Consider the following 21,884-nt stretch of genomic DNA (forward strand, 5'->3'; position numbering starts at 1 on the left):
GACTCTTACTAGTCGTGTGACCCTGGGCCGGTCACTTCACCTTGACTCCCTCATTAAACAAAACAAGAATCTTGTCACCTGTTGGGAAAGGAGGAAGGGTCCTACCCTGTTCATAACCAATAACATCTTTTCAATCAAGTAACATTTATCATGGGCTGAGCATTGTGTGCACAAAAATAGTCCCGTCCTCCAGGATCCCACAGTCTAATGGGGTAGGTAGGCAACAGGTAAACACAGGTATCAAAACCATCTACCTACGTTGTAGATTCTACAGGATAATTAGGAAATTATCCTCTGTATTAGGAGCTTCTTGCTCTCATCCCTTTGCCCAGGTGAGGGTCTGCCTGAGACGTCAGACTTTCTCCAGGGTGGTTTTGCTGAACCTTTCCAACTTAGAATTGTCGCACAATTCTGAAGCACTTGTGGAGAACGCTATTCACCCGAAGAGAAAGAACTGCGGGGCTCTGAATACAGACTGAAGCAGATTACTTTATTCTATCGGCCTTGAGTTTTTGGATGTGTTTTCTTTTACAACATGACTCATGGAAATAAGTTTTGCATGACTGCTCATGTAGAGCCGGTATCAAATTGCTTACCTTCTCCGTGAAAGGGGACATGAAGGAGGGGAGGAAGAGAATTTGGATCTCAATTTTTTTAAAAGATGAATTAGAAAAAAAATACATGTCATTGGGGAAAAAATTTGTTACAGATGTTGGCTCTCTAGGAGGTGGAAGGAGCAAGGAAAACCGGTGATATAGCAACAAAAGATATCAATCATTATTCCTCAATTACCTCAGAGCTATGTTTTACAAAATGCTGGTCTCACCTCTCTAGAGGTTAGAATATGGTCCATGTCGGAATAAGAAACCCCTCCCTAACATACAAGGCAAGTGGTCATTCAATCTTTGCTTAAAAAAAGACCTCAGAGAGAGAAAGGTCGCTGCCTTTTCAGGCAGCCCATTCCACTTTGGGACGGTTCTGGTTATTAGGAAGTAGGAAGGGGTCTGGTAGACTTGGCCTCAGATCCACGACTCAGTCTGTGTCTGTTTCCTATTTTGTAAAATTCAGGAAGTTGACCCATATATGGCTTCTAAGGTTCCTTCCAAACTTGAAGTTCTGATCCTATGATCCATAAAACTAAATCTGCCTCCAGGCATCTTCTACCCATTGCTTCTACATCTGCCCTCTGGCCAGCCCAAAGAAGGCCAGTTTCTTTTCTAAATGACAACTCTTCAAATTTCTGAAGACTACCTTCCCTTTTGAGTCCTCTCTAGGCTAAAAAAAGACCAGTTCCTTCAACTGATCACCAAGCGGCATTGACTTGAAAGCCCTCCACATAATTTGATCCTCTCTAAAACCCTAAGAACAGGAGATCAAGTAGTCATATTCCTGTTTTATAGATGAATAACTTGCCCAAAATAATTTTAAGTGTCAGAAACAGGTTTTGTAACATCCTGAATTTAGTAACAGGTTGCCTAGCAACAAGAGTTGGCAATTTAGAAGAAGAGGAGCAATTCAGGAAGTTAGGTGGTTGAGGGAGAGAATAGGCACACTGGTAATCACTTCATACCGAAGAAGTTACCCTAAATCAAAGATTTAGAATGGGAAGGGACAATAGAGTTCATCCAGTCCAACCTCCTCTTTTTTTTTAAGTTTTTGCAAGGCAATGGGGTTAAGTGGCTTGCCCAAGGCCACACAGCTAGGTAATTATTAAGTGTCTGAGACCGGATTTGAACCCAGGTACTCCTGACTCCAGGGCCGGTGCTTTATCCACTGTGCCACCTAGCTTCTCCCAACCTCCTCTCCTTTTACAGATGGGGTCCCAAGGGAAGGGACTTACTCAAGTTCACACAACTTATCCATCACAGAGCCAGGGTTTCTGTACTGTTTCCTATCTTTTTAATGGAATTCAAACAGGCAAAAAAAAAATGAGAACTGAATATAAATATCTTTCATTTTGTTCCACTCTCCTTGCTGAATATCTTTCTTATTTTTAATTGATATTTTATTTTTCCATTTATAGGTTATGGAATTTTTCAACATTCATCCACTTGCATATTTATAAGTTGCACATTTTCCTATCCTTCCCTCTCCCCTGTCTCCTTGGTATCAAACAATCTGGTAAAAATTATACATGTACTTTTGTGTTTAAAATGTTTACATATTAGTCATAATTTGGGTGTATGAGGAAGTAGTACTAAGAGGAAAAAAAGAAAGAAAATCATAGGCTAGGAAGGAAAAAAACTTAAATTATTAAATTGAATACCTTCTTTAATTAGGTTCTCCAGGGGTAAATGAAGGGAATCAATTGCCTCAGGCACACAAAACTGAGGAGTAGATACAATACATAAAATAAATACTTTCTATACCAAATATGCCATGCTAAATTTTTTATCCTTTCCTTGGCAGTTAGTACAAAATAGATTTCACATAATATCTGTGGGACCCTGAACAAGTGACAACTTCTATCTGCCTCAATATCCTCAGCTAAAATGGGGATCATGATGACAGAAATTGTTGTGAGGATCAAATGATGATAGACCATTTGTAGCATAGTTCCTAATACATAATGGGTGCTTAAGAAATGCTAATGATGATGTAGTGTTCTGATACCATATCTGTATTGCTCTCTCTAGTCCCTGAAAGCTTACAGATACCAAAGCAGAAACACAGAGCCCAAATAGTAGTGTATTTGACTTCAGGGGAGTTCATTTAGAGATCTAGCTCTGTGACTCACCAGTCTAGGGAAAAGAAATGACCTTGGGTTCAAGTCCCAGCTGGCTGTGTGACCCTGGTTCAAGTTGCTTAATCTGTCAGTGCCCAAGGAATCTTTGACTCACTGTGTCAAACTCAAATAGAAATGGTTATTAAAACCATAAGTTTTCCTTATATTGATTTAGAATAGACCACAAATTGACATTCTCTGTATTCTATTGTATTTCCATCTAGTTCAATATTTTCCATTATTATTTTTTCTGGTTCAGCCTGAACTGGATAGTGTTGTGACACTTCTTCCTATTACCTTAAGTTCCAGAAATGCTGAAGATCTGTATTGTTTCCTTACTCTGCAATTCATATTGCTATGAATCCTAGGTCCAGTTCCCATTGTATCTAATGTAAAAGGCACTACATGTTGGATGATGGGGATACCAAGATAAACCAAAATAGTGTCACTGTCTTCACTAAATTCTACTGGAGGACCATAGTCTATTCACCAAGAAATGAATTATGTAGACAATGAAGAGAGAACAAATAATGTGACATCTGAAAATGGGAGGAGAGTGAGTAGCTAAGGGAATCAGGAATCTGAATAAGGTGAGATCTGAGCTGAGCTTTGAAGGAACAGAAATATTTGAAAAAGCTGGAAGAGGGCAGCATGGGATCAGATAACTGGTCCAGTGATATAGCAGCATGGAGAACTAGAAACTTAACAAGAGATAAGTCTTCCCATATTTTGCTATATGAACATCTCTCTGTCCCCAAAATGACCTCCTTGACTTTGTTCACACTGTTCTAGAATGTCCTCCATCCTCTTCCCCATTCCTTCCCTCATTTTTTGGATTCTTATTCATCCTTAAATCCTAGAACATAAATGCTGTGGATAGAATAGTTGGGCTTAAATACCACCTCATAGGCTGTATGATCCTGTAGATAGTAGATAGTCACTTTCTGTTCTCTGAGTCCTGTTTCATCATCTATAAAATGGGAATGATACAGTGATCCCATCTACATCAAGACTTCCCCCATTGTGGTGTCAAAAATGATGATGATTCTTTTTTTTTTTTTTTTAGGTTTTTGCAAGGCCAACAGGGTTAAGTGGCTTGCCCAAGGCCACACAGCTAGGTAATTATTAAGTGTCTGAGGTCGGATTTGAACCCAGATACTCCTGACTCCAGGGCCGGTGCTTTATCTACTGCACCACCTAGCCACCCCTGATGATTCTTTAATAAGAAATTTAATCAGCATTTTGGGGAGCTTTGTGGAAGCTACAGACAACACAGAAAAAGTCTAGAACCTCAGACATTCATAAAATCTATGTATAGTATTTTGTAATTTATCTTTTTTTCTTTTAGGTTTTGTTTTTTTTGCAAGGCAAATGGGGTTAAGTGGCTTGTCCAAGGCCACACAGCTAGGTAATTATTAAGTGTCCGAGACCAGATTTGAACCCAGGTACTCCTGACTCCAAGGCCAGTGTTTTATCCACTATGCCACCTAGCCGCCCCTAATTTATCTTTTAATACCATCATAATTCAGACTTCTTTTTTGGTACAAAGGGTAGGCCAAAAATTTAACTGGATTTTCCAGATCACAGAGAATTTGTACCCTTAATCCCCTAGATGTGAAAGGTGTAACTGTAATACCTAATACAAAGTTATTATGAGGCCTAAATGAGCAAAGAACTATATAAATGCCAATTATTATTAAACCATTTATTAAAATTTTATTTTTCCAATTTCATGCAAAGATAATTTTCAGCATTTATTTTTGTAAAGTTTTCTCCTGTCTTTTCCTCCCTCCACCTAAGATAGATAGTAAGTAATCTGATATACATTGAATACTATTGCGTTTTACCAATTTCTATATGATTACTTTTAGAAGATCTGTATTTTTACTGACAACCTACCATCCCTTTTTTAAATAGTCTTCACGAGTTATTGGTGAAAAATCCATCATTCTGCAGCTAAGCTGGTGACAGCTACTTTCAGAGTTAACTGCCCTGGTACTCAGACAGAGGTATAGAATGCATCATGGTAGAGAGTACATCATCCAGTTTGGCATTGTCTATCAGAATATGTTCTCTCCTGACAAAGCCTTCAAAACTCAAGGTCCAAGCTTAAGCCAGAAGAATAATATATGAGCAGGCACCTCCTTCCCTTCTTTGCAGAGGTGAGACTCTTAGATGTGAAATTCTTCGCTACTGTTGGACTTAGTTGATGTCCAGTTGCTGGACTTTGCTGAAAAAAATTGCTAAACTTCAGTTGGCTTTTTTAAATTATTTGTTAAATTCAATTTGGATCAATGTATACCAGGGAAACAATGTAAAGACCGGCAAATTGCCTTCTGTTGGGGGGGTGGGGGGAAGGAAGTAAGATTAGGGGAAAAATTGTAAAACGCAAAATAAATAAAATCTTCAAAATAAATAAATAAATGAATGAATGAATGAATAAATAAATAAATAGTTAAAAAAGGCTACCTCTCAGAATTGGCAGGGAAGGAGAGAGGTAGGATAAAAATCAGCTATGACATTCAAACAGGGAGAGGGAAAACAAGGTCACCTCCATGTCACAGTGAGATGTCATACTCAATAGTTGCTTACTTTCAAGGGGATGACATCTTTTAAAACAATTCAAATGCCACCACTTCTCTAAAGCTTTCACTTATTTCCCCTCTTAAGAATGAATATCCTCTGGGGCAGCAGTGGATAGAGCACCAACCCTGGAGTCAGGAGGACCTGAGTTCAAAACTGACCTCAGACACCTAATAATTGCCTAGCTGTGTGACTTTGGGCAAGTCACTTAACCCCACTGCCTTAAATAAAATTTAAAAAAATGATTATCCTCCATCAGACTTCAGGTAGTACACTTTTCTGAGGCACTTATGGGCTTTAAAACAAATATCCATTTGTTTCTTCATCTCAACTTTTCATTTTCCATTTAAAATATTTTAAAATATTTTTATTCTGAACTTAAAACTTTGAAAAAAAAAGCATTCTATATAATTCGAGATAAAACTGTGGATTTCTATTTCATACTATCTGATTAAAAATATACATATATATTGAATTCTGCATGTTACTTTCAAAACTATCCTACTTGTCAGTTCTTCCCTCTGAACTATCTTTGCTTTTCTGTGCATTTAAAAACAACCTTCTTTTGCTATTACAGTTGCTACTTGCTCCCCTCCCTACCAACTGAACTGAATGAAAAAAAACCACCTGTAACAAAGAAGTATATAATAAATATAACAAGTCAGTTGTAAAATGAATTTACATAGTGACAATATCCAATAATGTATGCAACTTTTTGTTCCTTGTATCCATAAACTCTCTGCTAGGAGATGGGCAACACGGTTCATAGTCTGAGACCAGATTTGAACCCAGGTACTCCTGACTCTAAGGCTGGTGCTCTATCCACTATGCCACCTAGCCACCCCAGTCCAGGCCTAGTCTTAGCTGACACTCGTATTTGTAGTACATGTGAAAAGACTGCTCCTATACTTCTCCATGAACCCTGAGGATTTATGCAATGCTAGATGAGGACCCTAAGAGTGGAGGGAGTATCCAACTTGGGAAGAAAATATGTTTGAAAGTACTATACACATTTATGCAGGTGCAGAGACCAGTACTAAGTTAGACAAAACAAATCCTGCACCCAGGACATGGGAAAATAGTGCACAGAGGTCTGTGACCAGATCAAAGGCTACAATTCTCACAGGCTTGCATTTTTGGTTACATACCTTTTGTGGTTTTTATCTTTAAATATTCTGACCCTCTGGACAATAAACAGATTGCTCTCTTGCATTGCCCACCTATCTTTGGCTTTTCTCTATTCAGCTTCTCACCAAGGCAGTGGGGGCACAGGTTGCCCCCTACACTCTCCAATGTACCCTTAAAGCTGTCATCCATCCTCTCTCTGCTTCTTCCCAAAGGAGACAGAAGTCACCACTTTTCCCCCCCCCTTCCTTTAAAACTTTTTCACTTGCCTCTTCCAGGTTCTTGGAGCTATTATTCTTATTTCTAAATCTAGCTTTCTTCAGTTCTCAGTTCAAAAGCTAGCTCCTATATTAGGATTATCCTGAATGCCCTTCTCTTTTCTGGGATTACTTTGTGTGTGTATAGATGGATAGATAGATAGATAGATAGATGATAGATAGATAGTATACATCATATATAAAATGTATACGTCATATATATATATATATATATATATATATATAGGGTGCACACACACACACACACATACATACACAAATACATATAAATATATACACATATACATGACCTTTCAAGGAGGCAGATAGGAGTTTTTTTTTTTTTTAAGGTTTTTGCAAGGCAAATGGGGTTAAGTGGCTTGCCCTAAAGCCACACAGCTAGGTAATTATTAAATGTCAGAGGCCGGATTTGAACTCAGGTACTCCTGACTTCAGGGCTGGTGCCCTATCCACTGTGCCACCTAGCCACCCCCCAGATGGGAGTTTTCAGTGCCAATGTAGCAGGACATGCCTTTATCCCCCCAAAGAACTATCTCTAGTTATAGCTCATGTTGCTGGCTACCAGATAGAAAGAACATGTCCTTTCTTTGTCATCTACTATTTTCTAGCCTAGGAAAGGTTACACATAACTTTTTCTCACCTGTGCCAGCCTATCTATGTCGTATATGACTGCAGGCTGAATTCATTTCTTCATCATATTTTGATATACAAGCTACTTTCTCCTTCTCAAACTTTACTTTTCTCCACTCATACTGGTTGGGAACCATTGTGTATGGGAGCATTGTGAATTATCTTCACCTAGTGTCCTTGAACACCAGAATCTTATCTAAATAAGTACCATGGCAGTGGGAGTGGATTAGAGACTGGAAAGGTATTTAGGCACTGGTGTTTTGGTGAATAAATTGAGCACTTGGAGATCTTGATGGAAACTTGTCTTCTTTGTCTTCCTTGTCTCCTGCCCCTCCAATGCTCACCTGAGGAAAGGATAAGGGAGTCCAGAATTGGGACTCTACAATACTATATATATATAATATATACACACATATATATGTATGTGTGTATATACACATATATGTGTTTATATGTGTCTATATAATGTATGTGTATTATATACATATATAAAATATATTTATATTTCTCCACCCATGTACAGGTTGTTTCCTTCCCATAGAATGTCAGTTTTTGAATGTGGATACTGTTTCAGTTTTCCTTGTATCCAAAGCCTGAAACAAAGTAACTGTTGAAAATGCACGCATGAGTGAATGAATGAATAAAATGAATGTTGAATAAAAGAATGTGTTATTTTACATCCGCACAAAATTTGGTTTTTTGGTGACTTTTACCCTTTTTGCCCTCTTCAAGTAAAGCCAAACAAGTCTAATCCTTCTCCCATATGACAAACTTTCAATTACATAAAGGCAGCTATTACGTGTCCCTCTTCTCCCAGCTGAAAAATCACCAGTTCTTTCATCCAACTCTCATAGTTGATGTTTTTGGCATCCTGTTTACCCTCCTCTAGACTTTTTTTTAATATCAAACATTTATAGCACACTTTAAAGTTGGCAGTTTTTTTTGTCATATATTATCTCATTTGATTCTTGGTTTAATTTTAAAATAACTAACTTCTGTTCCAAAGCTAATTATATGGGACTCACCTGATTGGTGGAAATTAATTCTCCATAGGGCATTCTGTTGGACAGAGTAGATGAGATTGGGAGATCTCTAACCTTCTTCAGTCCACTTTGGGTCTCTTCAAATATCTAGTCCCTTCTAGTTTTTCTCATCTCCAACTTCAAGAAGGAAAATGGAAGAGAACAACCTCACTTCAAGCTGCTGAAGAAAAAGACTCTGAGGGCCACCTAGGTGGCACAATGAATAGAGCACTAGCCCTGGAGTCAGGAGGACCTCAGTTCAAATTCGACCTCAGACACTTACTTAGCTGTGTGGCCTTGGGCAAGCCACTTGACCCCATTGCCTTGCAAAAACTAAAAAAAAAAAAAGAAAAGAAAAAGAAAAAAAGAAAAGAAAAGAAAAAGACTCTGAGAAAATATGGTAGAAACCAAATGTCTCCATTATGCCTGTATCCCCAGTTTGTTCTCCTTGAGACTGAGGATTTTACCCCTTTGGTGAGATCCTGGACTCATTCTCTTAGTTGCTAAATTATCTCATTCTGTATCATCTGAAACATATTTTCCTACATACAACTCTGATTTCTGTTTTCCTATCAATTTGGATAATTCAATTTGTATTGTTCAAAGGGAGGCAGTGTAGACATCTCTAGACACCCCCCACCCAGGAAGATTTTCATTACTGCTACAAAGAGGAACAGGAGGTTGGGGTCAGAAACCATTCTGCTTTCCTTAGAGAGAATGGGTCAAGGCAAAACTTTTATTTATTTCCTTAAATATTATTTTAGGGAGTATGATTGGATTCAATCTGATCACTTTGCCAAGTGATTTATACAAGACTAGTCCTCTTTCCCACCCATTCCACAATGAACATACATAATGAATAGTAAAGAAATCTATACAATTTGTAAGCAATTTGATAATCAGAGAATGCCAACATAAGAGAATATATACTAGACAATACAGTTAAGAATCCTAGATCTTGGGGTGGCTAGGTGGTACAGTGGATAGAGCACTGGCCCTGGAGTCAGGAGTACCTGAGTTCAAAACCGGTCTCAGACACTTTCTAATTATCTAGCTGTATGGCCTTGGGCAAGCAACTTTAACCCCATTGCCTTGCAAAAAAGAACCCTAAAAAAAAAAAGAATCCTAGGTCTCAAAGGAAAGAGTAGCAAGCTGTGATAGGATCATGATGGAGAATGCCAACTCCTCCCCCTGGATATTTTTTAATTTGTGAATGCCCTTCAAGGACCTTGGGTAGCATCTCCTCCAGTTTCCTTCCACTACTGTGACTACTCCCAACGCCCTTATGGTGCAGACCTTACTTTTCTCTTGGTCTATGGCCTCTTTTCAAGCAGTAAGATTACTTTAGCAATAAAGTTCTCACCCTACAAGTCATTCACAGAAACAAGATGGCAATATTTAGGCACCACAACTCCAAGGTCAAGAGGCCAAAGAGATACTCACCAAGAAGAGAGATGGAAGTTTTCAGTGTCAGGACATACCTTTGTCCCCAATGAACCATCTCTATTTTTAGCTCATGCTGTTGGCTAACAGATAGAAGGAACATGTCCTTTCCTTGTAGCCTACTATCTTTTTTTTTTGCAAGACAAATGTGGCTAAGTGGCTTGCCCAAGGCCACACAGCTAGGTAATTATGAAGTGTCTGAGGCCAGATTTGAACTCAGGTACTCCTAACTCCAAGGCCAGTGCTCTATCTACTGTGCCACCTAGCTGCCCCTCACCTACTATCTTCTAACCAAGGAAAGGCTATGCATAACTTTTTCTCACCTATGCCAGATATTAATTTCTCCTATGGCTGCAGGTTGAATTCATTTCTTCATCATGTCCTGGTTTACAAGTTTCTCCTTCTCATACTTCACTTTTCTCTACTCATACAGCCACCACACCCTAGTTCAGTCTCCTCTCAGTCCTCCTCTGAGCTACTGGAATAGCCTCCTAGTCTCAACTTTCCCCTCATTAGAATCAGTTTCCTCCATACAAACAGCAAAGTGATTTTTCTTAAAGTGTGAATCTGAGGGGTAACTAGATGGTGCAGCAGATAGAAACTGGGCCCTGGAGTCAGGAAGCCTGGAGTTCCAATCTGACCTCAGGCACTTGACACTCACTAGCTATGTTACCTTGGGCAAGTCATTTAACCCCACTGTCTCAAGCCCTCCCCAAATAACCTAAAATAAAGGTTAATCTGGCAATGTCACCCCTTCTCCTGTACAAGCCTCCAGTGATTGTTCCCTATTATCTCCAAGATCAAATGTAAATTTCTTTGTTTGACCTTGAAAGCATTTCAACAACCTGAGCCCCTTTTGAACTTTCTGGTCTTATGTCTTCATTACTCCCTGCACACATTCTTTGGTTCAGTCATACTGGTCTGCTTCCATTTCTGTACTGTTCCCCATACCTAGAATGCTGTCTCTCACCCCCTTCACTTCTGAAGATCTTTGGCTTCCTTCAAGTCTCAGATTCTCTGGACCTTTTCTTGCCTGGATCCCACCCCCACAAGAATGTCTTCCTCTCTTTCATCTACCCTATATCATGTGTGTATTCTTCTCTGCACTTGTCTCCCCATTAGAATAAAAGCTCCTTGAAAACAGGATTGTTCTTACTTTTTCTTCACATCCCCAGTGTTTGGTAAAATGATTAGGAGATTTTTGCCTAGAACTTCGGTGGGGAAGAAGGGAGGAGGGGAATTACAAAGGATGAGAGAATGAGAAGTCTTATCCCCTCTTTTTAGGAACAATCTACATCCAGAATGAATCTGAGCTCCAAATAAGTCCAAAGCGGGAGCATTTTAAGTGAAAGGTTCCTGTGGGCCACAGGTAATGTTCTCATCTTAGAGATGAGAGAACTAAAATTCCCAGAGCTGATAAGTGTCAGGCCTGGGGGCTGAACTTCCAGTTTCTCAGCTCCAAATTCTTTCCATTGTAGCACATTATTAGTTCATATTGGTTTACGGGCAACTGGCAGATAGAGCACTAGACCTGGAGCTAGGAAGACCTATTAACTCTGTGACCCTGGGCAAGTCCCTTAACTTCTACTTCAGTTTTTTCATTTGTAAAATGAAAGCACCAATATCTCACAAGATTGGGATTAGGATGAGATAATATTTGTAAAATTCTTTGCAAATCTGATATAAATACTAGCTAGCATCATTATCATTCTCACATGACACCTGACAGGAGGAAACACGTATATACCACTGAACCATCCAAGTAAATATTAGGGCCTCAGAGATTTTAATCTCCACTGGGGAGAGATATTGCATTTTTCCATGACTGTGTCAAACACAAAAGTACTGAAAACACAAAAGTTATTTGTCCTGCATTCTTTTGTTTGTTTTTGCAAAGCAATGGGGTTAAGTGACTTGCCCAAAGTCACACAGCTAGGGAATTTTTAAGTATCTGAGATCAAAGTTGAATCCAGATCCTCCTGACTCCAGGGCTGGTGCTCTGTCCACTGTGCCTCCTAGCTGCCCCTTGTCCTTCATTCATGAAAAGGACCATGACATCAGGCAGGTGATGCTATGACAAGCAGATGAATTGGATTTGAGTGAGGGGGGCTGGGCTGTCACTAGCCTCACTTTCCCCTCTGGAGCATCATCTGGGTCCAGTGGCCAGACATGGATCAGGATGATTGGAGATGTTCCTGGATGCAGAAGGAGACTTATGGTCTAGCACATAGTAGGTTCTTAATAAGTTCCTGAATTGAGAGGAAGCATAGAACAGGGGGAAAGAGTGTTAAATCTAGAGTCAAAGGCTCTGGGGTAAAATCCCTCCTTTACTACTTACTTCCTCCCTGACTTTTGGCAAGTCACTTCTCATTTTTAGTCCTCAGTTTCTTCTGTAATAATTTGGGGGTTGTACTAACTTCTAAAGTTCCTTCTTGCTTTAAATCTGTGAGCTTGTTGATAGAATGTTTATACTTTTACTTCAGGTACTTTGATCAATACATGATTGTCCTGCAAAGACAGATGTTTTTAGAATAAGGAGGTGATATTCTTCTCTAAGGGGAAAGAAATCATCTACCAATTTCCTGGACAAAAATCTTAATTTTGATAATAATTTGTGAATATGAACTAAATAAATATCCACCTTTGCCTCTCTCTCTCTCCAGTTTGAAATAGTTTATAGGTCTTCTGGGATAATCCCCATCCTTTCAAAGTTCAGGGAGCCCTGGAAAATACATTGATTCTGGGAACAGAAGGCCTATATTCAATCCTGCTTCCTAGTTAGGTGAAAATGAACAGGGCATATCAACTCTCCTCCCCCTCCCTATAGAACAACACTTGCATTATCTAGTAGTGGATAGAAAGCTGATCTCAGTGTTGGGAAGACCTGAATTCCAATTGTTTTGACATGCTGCCTATGGGAAATGCAACAAATCACCTAACTTCAGTATTCTGGAAGTCTGTGGAATGACTATTATCCTTTGTTTTCAAAGAGGACCAAAGATTTGAGATTTTGTCTTCCAAAGGACTTCAAAAACTATACTGAGGGGTGGCTAGGTGGCTCAGTGAATAGAGCACCAGCCTTGGAGTCACAAGTACTTGGGTTCAAATCCGACCTTAGACACTTAATAATGACCTAGCTGTGTGGCCTTGGGCAAGCCACTTAACCCCATTGCCTTGCAAAAAAAAATGTACTGAAACCACACAGGAAAACCCATATCAAAATGGATTTTAATGATTAAGGTCACATCTATCTGTCCCTCATTTTCCACATCACACTAACTATGACTTTAGGGCAGGTAGGTGGTACAATGGATAGAGAGCACTGACCCTGAAGTCAGGAGGACCTGAGTTCAAATTTGACCACAGACACTTAATTACATAGCTGAGTTATCTCCAATCATCCTGACTTTCCTATCTGGCCACCAGACCCAGATGGCTCGGAGGAGAAAGTGAGGCTGGTGACTTAGCACAGACCTTTTCATTCAAATTCAATTCATGTGCTTGTCACATCACTTCCCTTGATGTCAAGATCCCAAATAGGAAACTGGGAAGCCATCCTAGTCCGAGCTCTTCATTATATATATACACACATATATATTTACCTATATATGGATATCTGTCTATCTATCATCTATCTATCTGTCATCTATCTATCATCTATCATCTATCTATCTATCTATCTATCATCTATCTGTCATCTATCTGTCATCTATCTATCTATCATCTATCTATCATCTATCTATCATCTATTTATCTTTCTATCTGTCATCTATCTATCATCTATCTATCTATCTATCTATCTATCTATCTATCATCTATCTATCTATGTCATCTATCATCTATCTATCTATCTATCTATCTATCATCTATCTATCTATCTATCATCTATCTGTCATCTATCTATCATCTATCATCTATCTATCTATCTATCTATCATCTATCTGTCATCTATCTGTCATCTATCTGTCATCTATCTATCTATCATCTATCATCTATCTATCTATCATCTATTTATCTTTCTATCTGTCATCTATCTATCATCTATCTATCTATCTATCTATCTATCTATCTATCATGTATCTATCATCTATCTATCTATCTATCATCTATCTATCTATGTCATCTATCATCTATCTATCATCTATTTATCTTTCTATCTGTCATCTATCTATCATCTATCTATCTATCTATCTATCTATCTTTATCTATCATCTATCTGTCATCTATCTGTCATCTATCTGTCATCTATCTATCTATCATCTATCTATCATCTATCTATCTATCATCTATTTATCTTTCTATCTGTCATCTATCTATCATCTATCTATCTATCTATCTATCATGTATCTATCATCTATCTATCTATCTATCATCTATCTATCTATGTCATCTATCATCTATCATCTATCTATCTATCTATCATCTATCTATCTATCATGTATCTGTCATCTATCTATCTATCTATCATCTATCTATCTATGTCATCTATCATCTATCTATCATCTATCTATCTATCTATCTATCTATCTATCTATCTATCTGTCATCTATCTATCTATCTCCATACCTCTTTCTATAACTGTCTATCTGGATAGAAAGATGTTTTTGTGGGGCAGTGGGGTTAAGTGATTTGCCCGAGGTCAGGTAGTAAGTAGGAAGGTCTGAGGTCACATTTGTAGATCCTCCTGACTTCAAGGCTAGTGCTCTATTCACTGAACCACCCAGCTGCCCTCCATTTATGTGGTTTTTTTTAAGATACTTGGGCTGAAGAAGGATAAGGACTTGCCCAAGGAGTCTCTGAATCAGACTCTAAACCCAATTCCAGGGTAAGTAACTTGCCCAGGGTCACAAGAGGAGTGTCTGAACCCAAGTCCAGGCTTATTAGGAGGAGTGTCTGGAGAGCTGAAGTCCAGGGTAAGTGACTTGCCCAGAATCACACGAGGAGTGTTCCAATGGGGATCTGAACCCAAGTCCTTGCTGTGAGACCTTGGACAAGTGACTTCCCTTCTCTGGGCCTCAGTCAATGGAGGGAGGACCCATGCTGTGGCAGATTCTGGCGTGCTGGCAGGTGATGCCCGGCCGTGGGAAGAGAAGGGAGGCCGGGCAGGGGCCGGCGGGTGGGTAGGGAGCTTGGGCAGATGAGCCCCGGGGCCGGACAGGGGCCGGACCGGGGCCGGGAGTGACCGGAGCGGCGGGGCGGCCGTGCGTTCGGAGAGGGGCGATCCGGCCTCGGGGCGCCCGCGCCCCCCGCCCCCCACCCCGGCCGCCGGCTCTCCCCGCGGGCCCTGGGTCACAAAGGCCGTTGCCAGGCGCCCAGCAGAGGAAAGATGCGGCCCCGGGAACAGCGGCCGCCACTCGGGAGCGTGCGACCCGCGGCGCCCAGCAGGTGAGCCCCCCACCCCGGCCCGCACCCGCTTCGGCAGCTGGGACTAGAGCCGGGCTCCGGCTCCGGCTCCGGCTCCGGCCCCGGCCCCGGCCGACCCGTCCTTCCTGTGCCCGCCCCGGGCGAGCCCCCCTTTCCTCCGCCGCAGCCCGGGCTAAGACGGAGACCCTTCCTTTCTGTCCGGCTAGGAGGCCGATCTACCTCCACGCCCACCCGGGGAGCTCCAGCCACTCGCAGCACCACCCTCGGCCTCGGAGGTGACCCACAGCTCGGCTGCGGTTCTGCAGCCCTATTTTCCAGGTGGAGAAACTGAGGTACACAGCTAGCTATGCCTAAGGCTGGTCCCGGGAGCCGCCTCTTCTCGGCCACCGGACCCTCGCAGGGATTTGGGGAGAGCTCTTTAAACTGGTCAAGTTTTCAGTCCAAGGCCGGGAGACTGATGCCTTGAAAAACTCGGATTTGGGCTCATTGGTCTTTCATGGCAGAATGACCGTAGAGAAAGCAGATCTGGGTTCTAATCCTGCTGGGCTCGGCCGGAGCAGCCACTTTCATTCCCTGAGCCTGTTTCTTTAGTGGTAACGCGAGTGGAGTGGGGGGAAGAGATGGCCCCTTAGATCCCCTGGGGCTGTAAGTCTAGAGTTCCAATTCACACATTTCTCAGGAAACTGATCCTGCAACGATCGTTTGTCTCGGTGCATCCCAAGGAGCAAAATTAGATGAGGATTGAGGATGGGGCGGTGGAAGGGAGGGGGAGAGCATTGTTTTGTCCAGTTACATCTCTATAAAATACTGCAATTTTAATAGAAGACACAAAAAAGAATATTTGGGTGAAGCCTTTAGGATGTGTAATAATTCCTTTACTTCTTGGAGTTTTTTTTAGGAAGTTCAGCTCATTGAGACTTATTTCCACTAGTGAGATTTCCACAATGGATTCTCAGTCACCATTTGAACACGCAGCATGCACAAAGCACTAGATTAGACCCAGCTTCTAAGAATTGGGGGGAAATAACGTAAATTGATTTGGGAATTGCTGTTAACCCTTCCTCCTTCACACCTCCAAAAAAGTAAAAACAAAGGCTCCCAAACTTAATCTTTTTTTTTTTTTAAAGATTTTTCAAGGCAATGGGGGTTAAGTGCAAATTTATTCTCAATGACAGGTTTTTCTCATTTGGATAAAATTAGTCCAAGTTCACTGTCACAAGCTAAAGTGGTGTGAGCTATTCGAACTTTCAGGTCTAAAATTGGATGGGATCTCCAAGGACTGAAAATCTAATCCTCTCCCTTTTGTAGATGGAGAAAGAATGGTCAGAGAAAGGTACATTTTAGCTGGGAAAATTGAGAGGGATCTTTATCATCTTGGGTAATTTGAAAAGCAGAAGTGGAAAATCCACATGCAAACCTGAATAAGCAAAAAAGCTGAATCAAGGCGAGGAGGGAGAATGATATATCATCATTAAATAAAAGGTTTGGCCATAAATATAACAAGTACTCTAGAGAGTAGTAAATATTCCATCCGGAACCAGAAGTTGGCTTTTATTTAAAAGTAGTTGGCATATGTGGATCTTTCTTTTTCCAGAGTCTGATCAAGAGGCATTGATGTTTTACTCCCTTAGAACCTCTTTTAAAGAGAACTAGAATGACAGCTGTGTGAAAAGGAAGAATGTGATTTTTAACGGGCAAGACCTGCTGAAAGTCGCTTTTGATTCTTAATGATGAGAGGTTCCATATGTTAATTGCTCTCCTCTAGGTGTACCAATGGCAGGATATCAGCTCTGGTCACCATGGACCCCACTGGATGAGAGTTTCCAGTGGCTGCGACATACAACACCTACCCCTTCTTCCAAGCACCCCTTTAGGGCCTCTCACTGCTTCCCCCACACTCCTTCAGACCTGGAAGTGCAGCTTTGCTTCCAAGAGGTCACCCTCGTGCTAGACAGCCCCTTTCTAGAACCCGGAGTGAGCCCCAAGTTGCCCTGTCACACATCAGAGCTCCGAACGATGAACAGTAAGAAAGGTCTCGTCAGGAAGCCTCAGCCTGTCCGCCTCAGTGGGGTGGACTCTGTCTTTGGCAGGATCATCACGGCTCAGCCCCCAAAGTGGACGGGAACATTCCGAGTTTCAGACAAATCCGCATTTTGCAAAATCATCAGTCGGGAGCATCAATGGCCCACTGGACTAAAGGAGCCTCAAATCCAAATGACAGTGACTATGTGTAAGCAGATGCTGCGCTCTATTCTCTTACTGTATGCTACTTACAAAAAATGCACGTTTGCCTTGCAACACTCCAAGTAAAAATCCCTCCCTGGTTTGCAGTCACACTTTTACTGTCCTTTGGGAAGTGTTCAGAGTTTACACAAACTCCTCTGTAAAGGAAACTGCAACATCATTGGAGCTGTCCAGACAAGACAATGCAGGAGTCCCCCCCACCAAGAAGGGCCGGTGACACAGAGCAAGAAAGAACGTCTTTTACTTGTAAAATTCAACCACTTTAAAAATGAGCCAAACTAGTGCATGTAGGCATGATAATGAAGAGCATTAAACAAACAATATATACCAGAAAGCACAGGGATTGGTTTGTCATTCTTTATCAAATTTAAGGCAACAAACGGTTATAGTTTTTAAACAGTGGGAGAGGGATAGAGGGTGCATGGTCTGTTGTGTGAACAGGATGAAGCCAAACACTGGATAGGTTGAAAAGCCAGAAAGAAAAGCCTGGATAGAGAAGGAAGAGAATCCAAATGGTTCTGTAGAAAGATCCCAGATTAAACCCATTTCCATTCCAGCATGACAGAGATGGGTGGGTGGTCGCCTCAGCCAGGGTGACAGACTGCACAGGGTCCAGGTCCAAGAAGACATCCGATTTCCTGTTTTTAGCTTAAGGACACAGTCCGCATCTTTCATTTGCTTTGGTAACTCAAAACAAATTGCAAATTATTTTTAGAGCAGTCTGTAATGAGTTATCAGTATAAACTCACTAACATAATGGAAATTGAGAATAAATCTTTTGTGCAAAACAAACCCAATCTCTGTCCTCTTTCCCCCTGCCATAATGATGAGATGATGAAAAACAGAAAGGCCTCTCCATCTTTTAGATAGGATGGGATAGTCATTCAGTGCAGGGCCCTCCTTCCTTCTAGAAAGTCTGAAATGGCAGTCTGGTCCTTCTCTCCCCAAGAGAGGAGGTGAAAGGGGGAGGGATGTTGGGAACCTTGGTAAGAAGCCTTGCAAGACAGATAACTTTATTTCTTAGTCTCAGTCTTGGGTATTTCTCCACAAGGACCAGAATGCACCATCCAAAACCCCAAAACAATGTGGAAAAACCCAATTAAAGGAAAGGGAATTCATCCCCAAAATGAGGTGGAATAAGCCCAATCCTCAGAATTAAAGTGCTGGATTTCAAGTCTAGCTTCTCAGACCTGAAGCTATATTAAATACAGTCTTCACACTGTGTATACAGCAGAGCAATCTTCTTACAAGCCAAAAGGGAAATGAACCACATGTCATTAAAGAATGTCACCTCCCATAACAGCAGGCTTGATGATGGCAGATAGTCCAACAATCATGGCTGGGATGATGAAGCCATAAAGATTCCTCATATTCACATAAGGAATAAGATGTTTCTAAGGAGACTGGATACTGGCTGGAGGCCAGGAAACATCAGTGAGGATGAGGGGTGGGAAGGGCCTGGGGAGGAGAGGGATCAGCCTCCTCTTCTTCCAATCAGTCATCACTCTCTTTATCTTCATTTCCACCAACACTTGCTTCATCTGTACTTGCCTGAAGCAAAGGAAAATCAAAATGACAAGCTGAACATTGTAGGCATTGGATGGGGGGAGGAAGGATGGCTCTCCATGAACTTCAACCTGGCCAGGTATAGCCTTATCCACGCCTAATGAAAACCCACATATTTACTATCCTTCATTTCAAACATTCAGTAGACAAATCAGCATCCTCAATTCCTTGACTTTATAGAACCCTAGACAACAGAGCAGAGTGGACAGCCTTTTAACAATCACAAAGAAGGCTCTCCAACAGTTTGAGCTCTGAACTGCAGTGGCTGCCTGAGCAGTAATTAGAGGAAGTGTTTCACTGTTAAGTACATAGTGCAGGACCTGGATAAACAGAGCATTATTACAAGGAGATACTAGTGCATTCCTCAAGTAGGAGGAATTATAAAATAGGTCCCTTTCTTTTGGCAAGATAATTGGGGTTAAATGATTTGCCTAGGGTCACATAGCTGATAAGTGGATTTGAACTCAGATTTTCTTGACTCCAGGGCTGGTGCTGTATTCATGGTGCCACCTAGCTGCCTTCCTTCACTTTTTCTTATTCTTAGTGGGATGGTATTTGGCAAATGTCCCAGCTCATCCCTATCTGTGAGTATGAGGATCCAGTGTTCAGTGTTATATGTATGTTTATGTTTGTGTGTGTGTACAGACTCAAATTTCTGCCCATCATAGGGGCCCCAAGGCAATCCTGAAGCACTATAATTAAAGACCTTTAAGAAAGATAAAGGGACCATATTACCAAATTGAGACAAGTATACATTTTTCCTGGATATATAAGTAAAAGGATTAATTTAATTCAACTTTCCTCCCAAATGCATGTTATGCAGGGGGGAAAAAAAAGCAAGACCCCCATCCTGCAGGAAGAGCTTTCAGATACAAGCCAAAAGGGAGGCTACAAGAGAAACCCAACTGGCACTGAGGTCCAAATGCAGGATATTTAAGAACAGTTACAGGTAAACCAGTGAGCTGCACAGAGAAAACAGAGCTACCCCCACTGCTACAAAATTCACAAGCCAGGGAGAGTGTAAGAATTATACTATAGTACAAAAGGTTCTAAATACATTTAACTATCAAACTATAGCACTAAGGTCACAGAAATACCTCCTCTATTTTCTGCTTGGAAAGTTGAGAGGCTATTTCCTCCTGGTTCTCATCTACTGAGCTTTCCTGGGATTGCTGTGACAGGATCTCTTCACCCTATTTGGTAGAACACAGATATTCAGAAAAACTCCAGTATGTTTCCCATATTGCCTATATAATATCAGCTATATGAGCAGAATGATTTTCTATTTAACATTCCAACACAAATGACCACACAAGAGGCTGAAGGCTGAGTGAGTGATCAAAGTGATAAGCACTGGACAGACAAGATCCTCTTCCCATCAGCTCCACGCCCCCAACTCTCACTGGGCATGAAACATGTCCTACAAACTCCAGACCAGGTAAAGTGATGGTAGAAAGGTAGAATAATGAGACATTCTGTACAGAGTGAGCAGGGAGAGCTGGAGCAGAGTCAGAAGCCTTGAGTTCTCTCCACCCCAAGCTCTACCATGGCCTGACCACCCAGGCAACTAAAAATCAATGTTTCAATTTTCCTATGTAGGTGGGGATTAATAACACCAGGACTTTTGGGTTAATAAATGAGATATCTCTAAGGGTGTTGAGCTTTTAGGAGAAAAGGTCTGGTAGGAATCCAAAATGTAACTGTAATAAAGCCTAGCCTTTACAGCAATCCAGTGCTAAATGGACACATGGGTTATTCTGCACAGTATAAACTACTTTTCCTCCCATAAAGATAGAACACTTTTTTTTTTTTTTTAGGTTTTTGCAAAGCAATGGGTTTAAGTGGCTTGCCCAAGGCCACACAGCTAGGTAATTATTAAGTGTCTGAGACCGGATTTGAACCTAGGTACTCCTGACTCCAAGGCCGGTGCTTTATCCACTATGCCACCTAGCCGCCCCTAAGATAGAACACTCTCAAAAGAATCTTAGAAATGAACCCTAAAGGTAATTCCAGAAACAAAATCAGTTTAGGAAGAACAATAATACTACTGCACATACTATTAGCTCAAACTCAGCTGGGGATGAATGCAATGAGATTTTTTAGTCTCTTTGGTGAATTAATGACATGCAATTAGGAGAGGGTTGCCATGACTGGTAGACAATGTGATCTCTGCCCCAATGGCCCAAGGTAGACAGAACTTCATTTGGGTGTCATTAATACTGTCCTTTCCTTCTCCTAGCTAGCCAGACTGGGGTGGGGGGTGGGCCTTTTTAAGAACAGGGCTTACAGGGCTTAGTCACAAGCAGCCCCCCACTTGCTTTGCCTCCAGATGTTTTTTTCTTCCTAATCTTCTCTGCAGTTGACATCCCGACTTTTCCTAAGCAGGACAGTCCCAGTCTTCCTTGCTGCCCCCACACTCACCTGCAAGTCCCTATTTTTGAGGTTCCCCAGCCAGAAAGCTTCCTGGCAGTTGTTGAGGATCAGCATGGCTTTAACCCGATACACAAACAGCTCCAGGGTTTTTTTCAACAAAGGCACATGGTTGGTAAGACTTGTATCTTGGTGAATCTGAAAATGGAACCAAATGGACCTAAGGTACCTAGAGTCTATTCTTTTTAAGGTTTGTCTGGAGGTTTCTTATCACTTTCTTTCACTTCCCAAATGGAGCAGTTACTAAGCACTTCCACAGGCTGGTTGCAGGGGATACATAAAAGTGAGACAGCTGGAGCTAAGCTGGCATTTCTCCAATATAAAAGCTGGTCAATCATCACGGATTAGGTTGTCAAGAACTCAGAATCATAAAACCTAAGAGTTACTTATAAGGGACCTCACCAGAACCTTCTTGTACAAACCCCACACCAAAGAAATCCCCATTCTAAATATGCTCTCAATGTGGCAATCGGG

The 21,884-nt window shown here is 41.2% G+C and overlaps 2 protein-coding genes and 1 long non-coding RNA gene across 6 annotated transcripts in view; 1 reads left to right on the forward strand and 2 right to left on the reverse strand.

Moving 5' to 3' along the window:
- Window positions 1-7,321: 7,321 nt before the first annotated feature.
- Window positions 7,322-12,309, reverse strand: LOC141496261 (uncharacterized). Its single transcript, XR_012470990.1, has 3 exons — window positions 12,145-12,309; window positions 8,367-8,501; window positions 7,322-7,685 (listed from the first exon to the last, which is right to left on the reverse strand). It is a non-coding gene; the product is annotated as an uncharacterized LOC141496261 (long non-coding RNA).
- On the forward strand, window positions 11,091-17,748 carry FANCD2OS (FANCD2 opposite strand). Of its 4 annotated transcripts, none has more exons than XM_074198600.1 (3): window positions 11,091-11,175; window positions 15,377-15,502; window positions 16,936-17,748. In XM_074198600.1, exon 3 carries the CDS (start codon window positions 16,944-16,946, stop codon window positions 17,478-17,480), a length of 537 nt encoding a protein of 178 aa, XP_074054701.1. In that variant the 5' UTR covers window positions 11,091-11,175; window positions 15,377-15,502; window positions 16,936-16,943; the 3' UTR covers window positions 17,481-17,748. The 4 variants fall into 4 exon arrangements, 3 of the variants coding, with proteins under 3 accessions (XP_074054701.1, XP_074054702.1, XP_074054700.1); XR_012470989.1 differs by lacking the exon at window positions 11,091-11,175 and adding an exon at window positions 15,105-15,191 and having other exon boundaries at window positions 17,261-17,345; XM_074198599.1 differs by lacking the exon at window positions 11,091-11,175 and adding an exon at window positions 15,105-15,191.
- FANCD2 (FA complementation group D2) overlaps window positions 17,640-21,884 on the reverse strand; it is a 70,972-nt gene continuing 66,727 nt past the window's right edge. The window contains exons 42-44 of the mRNA XM_074198595.1: window positions 21,402-21,548; window positions 20,078-20,173; window positions 17,640-18,965 (exon numbers count right to left, since the gene is read on the reverse strand). Of these exons, the coding sequence (XP_074054696.1) occupies window positions 18,909-18,965; window positions 20,078-20,173; window positions 21,402-21,548 (300 nt within the window). The 3' untranslated portion in view covers window positions 17,640-18,908. The remainder of the gene's footprint in view (window positions 18,966-20,077; window positions 20,174-21,401; window positions 21,549-21,884) is intronic.

The sequence above is a fragment of the Macrotis lagotis genome, chromosome 8 (assembly GCF_037893015.1).
Source record: "Macrotis lagotis isolate mMagLag1 chromosome 8, bilby.v1.9.chrom.fasta, whole genome shotgun sequence".
In the NCBI taxonomy this organism is placed as follows: Eukaryota; Metazoa; Chordata; class Mammalia; order Peramelemorphia; family Peramelidae; genus Macrotis; species Macrotis lagotis.